Raw genomic sequence first — 6,000 nt, 5'->3', positions numbered from 1 at the left:
AAAATTACCGCGGTTCTGCGGCAATTAGTACTCAAAATCTAGTGGAAGATAAGCAGCCATTAAGAACATGTTGCTCAAATTAAACTGGTGTTATCATGTGAGCGTATGCTCACAATAAGCCGTAATTTATATTTTGAGTAATTTATTGAGGGCATCGCAATAAATAAATAAGTTTTAAATTTGATGTCTTACCCAAACTTTTTCATTTTTTTTTTAATCATAGCTGAAATAAATTGTATAACAAAAACTTGTTAGTGTCGTAACTCAAGAGAATCCTTCATTTCGTATTCTTTTGAGTAACGTTCACAACCAAAATTTTTTACAGTAACAAAAATTAAATGGCGAAATAAATTTATCCGAATGAAACAAAAAATGAAAGAAGAATCAAGGAAAATTGAAGAAAGCTCTTTTACTGGAAAGGTTGTACAAATAACAAATGTTTCTCCTGGTGCTACACTGCAACAAATGGCAACTTTGTTTGGCTTTCTTGGTACAGTTACTGATATACGACTTTATCCTTCTGAGTAAGCATATAATTTTTTTTTCAATTTTTCATCTAATAGATAAATAAAAAAGTAGCTCATTTATTTTTTAGTATATGTCATTGTTTAATTTTATGTCAGATTATGGTTATATGCAAAAAAAAAAAAAACTTAAGAATTGTGACTCTTCAAAGTATAGAAATATATTGAATTATTTATTTAAATCTCTATAAATCTTTTATCTTGTACTTTATCTTTGAACTCACCCTATCATTTCAGTACTTACTACTACCCTAAAGTTGACTGGAATTTTTTTAATGATTTTCTTTGTGATGGTCCTTGGTTTTTCTCTCATGATGTGCCTCCAACATAACCTGTACATAGCATCATATTTTATGTACCTGTTTATAGGTACATAAAAGAAGATAAATTAAATACTAGAAAATTAAATAAATCAATAAACAATCCTATAAAAAAATTGAGGTTTTTAGTACTTGATGTAGTTAAGGCGATTTACAAATTTCAAATTCTTTTATTTGGAATTAGCATGGTTTTATCAGTGTATTATGTCCAAACAAGAGCTTTAGATGGTATAATTTTTTTTTGATTCGTTTTTTTTTTTAATATTTAAAGAAACTTTTTTCTTTTTTATACAATTTTCAAAATCTTTTTACCACCCCTAATAGTGAATCTAAAGGACACCATTTTGGAATCTTTAGATCATTCTTGCTCATCGGTGTTAACATGAATTTAGTTAAAATCTTTTGAAAAAGTGCCTTAATCTCTCTATATATAAAAGGCAATGTTTGTATGTTTGATGTTAGCTATAGGCATCAACACCTCTGGACCAATCAATACCAAACTTGGCCTGAGCGGTGGTTTTGGCAAGGTTTTGGCCACCAGCAGCCCCTCTAGCCCCAAGGTTTTTCCAGACATTCAAAGAAAGAATTCCCAGACATTCAAAGAAAGTTTTCCAGACATTCAAAGAAAGTATTTAAACAACTTAACTCACATTAAACACAATGAAATTTGAATAATCCATTAAAATTAAAATTGAAAAATATGACAATTGCATCAAAAAACAGTGTTTCACTCATTTTTTTGGAATCTTTTGTTAAATTTTTGTAGAATCTGTGGAGTTATTCAAAAAAATGCGAAGGTAAATTTAATGGAAGCAAAGGAACCTAAGTTTTTTACGACAAAACCCCTTTTTCTGTATAAAAACTAACTTAAAACTAAAAAATATGACAATTGCTTTAAAAAGACAGGGTTTCACTCATTTCTTTTAGAATCTTTTGTTATATTTTTGTAGAATCTGTGGAGTTATTCAAAAAAATGTGAAAGTAAACTTAATGGAAGCAAAGGAACCTAAGTTTTTTTACAACAAAACCCCTTTTCTCTTCTCTATCTCTATATCTCTCTATATATAAAAGGCAATGTTTGTATGTTATACAAACATTGCCTTTACTAGCTATATATATTAGATGGATTACCCGGTACTTTGCGCAGGTTTCTGTCACACTTTTTTTTTTTTTTTTAAATTATTCACCTCCCCAAGGCCCAAAGGGGGCCACTACAGTCGAGGAGGCTGCTCATTTTTTTTTGTGTTTTTTATTTTTTAGTTATTATTCGTGGTGCAACCCTCTCTCAACTCTTTAACTCTGAAACACGAACCTTGCCGAGCAAGGCAACTGCGCGGAGAAACTAAGTTGAGCGCGGTAAAGTCCAAGAAGATGTAAAGAGGAGGACTCAGTGAGAGGGTTGGAACTCAGTGAGAGAGTTGCCATTCAATAATAAAGAAAGGTCAACATTATTGCAATAAATAACTCTGTTTACAGTAAATAGTTTTAATACACCATAAGAAGCAAGCTTATGGAAAAGACTAGTGTTGCCAAAGCTTTTAGATATGCAAAGAGCGTTAGCCCTAGCTTTACTACAACCATCTAATGCAAGTTTTCAGTCACAGCAGTTAGCAAGTTAGCTGAGGAGCAAAAGAATTGAAGACTATATTGATTGCCTGGAAGTAAGTTATTTGACTCTTAATGAGATATTAAAAATTTGTAATCAAAAACTCAAAGGCTTTGGTAACAAAAATATAGAAGACTGATTGGACGATATTTAGAAGGGTCAGAGTGATCTCAAAAGTTTTTAAAAATAGGAACCACAGATGTCATCTTCCAGCAGGTAGGAAAACAAGATTCAGTCAATTGAAGAGAACACTTTTGGATGACTATGACAGGAATGTTGACCACAAGCCATACAATATTTAATTGAGATATGACTTAAGCAACAAAAGCCTGAGTGATTTGAATGTCTAACTATGGGTTAAACTGTTTAATTGGAATGGAAGAAAGAGTATGGTCATAAAATTCAAGAGTCGAATTAGAAGAAAAGTTCTTCACAAATAGTTCTTCCTTATCCTTAGGAGAGGTAATAAGATCAGTCCTGTGAATGAGAGATGGAATGTTAGACCTAACTTCTGAGATAAGATACGAGGATTAAATCAGAAAGATTTGTAACTACTAAGAATAACAACTAGAAATGTTAGTAAGAAAAGATTAACTTTTCTTACTAACAATAGTAAGAAAAAATAATCGATTAAAAGTGAATTTCTCAACCCAAATTCTCTAGGGCTTTATTCCAATATTATGGTGCAAGCCTTTTTTATATGCAATACAAGCAGCTTTTAAGTGATTAAAAAAACCCATTTATAAAGTACATTAACTAACTTTATGTTTGATCAATAAATATATGCAAATAAGGACCAAGGTAATAGATTATTCACAGTAAAGAAGTTGGAAAGACATTTTAAGGTCAAGTTGGAGTATAATTTTTAAATGAGTTTGATATGATTATGTTAAGATGCAGTGTATGTAAAGGATTTGAAAAGTGGATAAACCAAACAAAATCATTTTCTATGGCTTGGATCAAACCATGCACAATATAAAAAAAAAGACTCCCTAACATCATATTTAAGCAGTGCGCATAAAATTCCACTCAATAAAACACATAAAAATTCCACTCAAATTATTCATCAAACAATATTAGTTTTGGTGTCAGTTTCTGACCATGTTATTCATAATACTCCAATTAAACATTGTTTACATAAAATGCCTGCAAAAGATTCAGAATTCCTTCCAAAAAATAATTTTAATATTACATATTACATGCCAAAATGAAAGTTTCCCTTCACAAATTGTTATTCTGATTTGATTGCATAAGAGAATAGAGAAAATTGGGTCAATAATTTAGAAGTTTCATTATGGTACTAACCATGCAGCTGCAATATTTACAGGCTACATTGACAATGCAATTAAATTCAAATTAATTGAATTTTTAAAAAGTTTTAGGCGCAATCATTTTTAGCTTCTTAAATACAGTTTAAATGTTGAAACTTTCTATTGCAAATATTGGGCGAGTGAATTAAAAATTGAATTATAAATATTTTAAATTTAAAAAATATTTATTTTCTTCTATTTCTGTTAAAGTTAAATTTTCTAAATCTGAAATTTAAGTATACTTATAAAAACATAATTTAATAAAAATTAATTTAATAAAAATTATTAAATTTGATAATTTTAATAATTTAAGTAAACTTATGAAAACTTTATTTCTTGCTTTATTTCTTTATCTCTTGCTTTATTTTATTGCAAAAAAAGTTTCATGAAAAGATTAACTTTAAAACCCATTGATTGAAAAAATTCATTAATTATATTAATTTATTAATTATAAATTCCTGATTAAAAAGCGAGCAACAAAAATTTATTTTAAAAAGAGACAGCAACAACATTTGTTATAAATTAAAATGCTTAATGACCGCAATGAAATAGACAGTGCCAATGAAGACATAGCTTAAGTAATACAGGCCTTGTTTTAAAGCGTAAGATGGTGAGCCATTTACAAATGTGTTAAACCTTTTAACATATGCGGTATGCCATTCCAGTCCAGCCACTTTTTATCACTTTTTAATATTCAAACAAGTCTAAAGATATCAATTAAGCAGTAAGGTAAGGGAAGTAATTTAAGTTATAAAAACCAATTATGAAGTTAAAAATGTATATTACATTATAAAGTTTGAATTTACTGTAAACAGAGTTATTTATTGCAATAATGATGATTTGATATTACTGCAAATGTCTTAAGTGTAAAAGCAAAGAAATTTTTTATTTTTATTAACTTTACTTTTCCATCAAAAATGTTTAGCAAAAGAAAAAAAAATGTATGGGGGTGTAAAAAAAGAAATCATCAAAGAAATATAATTAATAATATTTTGTTTATCATCTTGCAAATATTTATTTAGAAAATTTCTTATAACAAACAATAACAAAAATAATTATCAATTTTTTATTAATTTATTTTCTTAAGTTATTAGTTAAAAATTAGTACATATTAAATTTTATTTTATATAAGTGCCACTTGCTATTTTATTTTTTTTGTTTCTATTTTATTTTCTGTTTTATTTTGTGAAAAATAATAGTTTAGAAAAATAATATTTTATAATAGTTACATCAGCTTTATATAATTAACAGATTGTGCGTTATCAAAAATGTGAAAACGGAAATTTCCATATAATTTAGAAAAATAATATTTTATAATAGTTACATCAGCTTTATATAATTAACAGATTGTGCGTTATCAAAAAAGTGAAAACAGAAATTTCCATATAATTTAGAAAAAAAGCGTATTTTAACTTTTTTTAATAAGGCGAGTGAAAGTGCAAAGTTATACATTTTTTAATAAATAGTGCTTAAATCTTTGTTTGTCACAAAAAAATTCTAGTAAAATAATTAACTTGAGTTTTTTTTCTTTGCAACAAGTAATATTTTTTGTTTGTTAATAACTTTTTAAAAGTAAAAAATCATTATTTGCAAAGTCTCAATTTTAAGAAATAATGAAAAAAAAATATTAAGATATTTTAATTTATTTATACAAATGTTAAGAAAAAAAAAAGAAATTAATTTATGTTAATGATAATATAAAATGTAATATTAAATTTAATTATTTGATATTAAAAAACAAAACAAAAAATGAAACAAAATAGACATTCTACAATTGGTGCATTTTAAAAATAACACTTCTAGATTTGTTTTTCTTAATTAGTAAATTAAACTTATTTTGCGGTAATTTATTTTATTGTGGTAGTCTAAAAAGTGAATGTCCTTAAATAAAAAACAAAAATAAAGATAATTTTATGACATCAAAATCACGACAAGCAAATATGCTAAGTTGTTTTTTTTTTAAACAAGGCCTATAGTAGTTTTCTACAATTAAAAACAAGGCCTGTATTCAGTTTTGACAAAGTGTCATGAGTGCGCTGTTGTAAATATTACTTTAAAACATTTGTCAATAGTGCGCTGTTGTAGATATTACTTTAAAACATTTGTCAATAAAAAGCATTGTACCACAAATAAAAAACTTTGTAAGAACAGTTTATAAATTTTTAAATCTCATGATCGCTCATGCAGACATTTTCTCGATTGCAAATAATCTTACTCAATGACAACATATTACAATTTAA

The 6,000-nt window shown here is 27.0% G+C and overlaps 1 protein-coding gene across 7 annotated transcripts in view; it reads left to right on the top strand.

Moving 5' to 3' along the window:
- Positions 1–277: 277 nt before the first annotated feature.
- LOC100212876 (probable splicing factor, arginine/serine-rich 7) overlaps positions 278–6,000 on the top strand; it is a 62,592-nt gene continuing 56,869 nt past the window's right edge. For 5 of the 7 annotated variants that reach the window (XM_065801700.1, XM_065801698.1, XM_065801699.1 and 2 more), the window contains exon 1: positions 284–524. In XM_065801700.1, the coding sequence (XP_065657772.1) occupies positions 361–524 (164 nt within the window). In that variant the 5' untranslated portion in view covers positions 284–360. Of the gene's footprint in view, positions 525–6,000 lie in introns of all 7 variants that reach the window. The other 2 variants (XM_065801701.1, XM_065801702.1) reach the window with 2 other exon arrangements.

The sequence above is a fragment of the Hydra vulgaris genome, chromosome 07 (assembly GCF_038396675.1).
Source record: "Hydra vulgaris chromosome 07, alternate assembly HydraT2T_AEP".
Lineage (NCBI taxonomy): Eukaryota > Metazoa > Cnidaria > Hydrozoa > Anthoathecata > Hydridae > Hydra > Hydra vulgaris.
The sequence above is the reverse complement of the archived record's forward strand: the minus strand, read 5'-3'. Positions and strand labels throughout refer to the sequence as shown.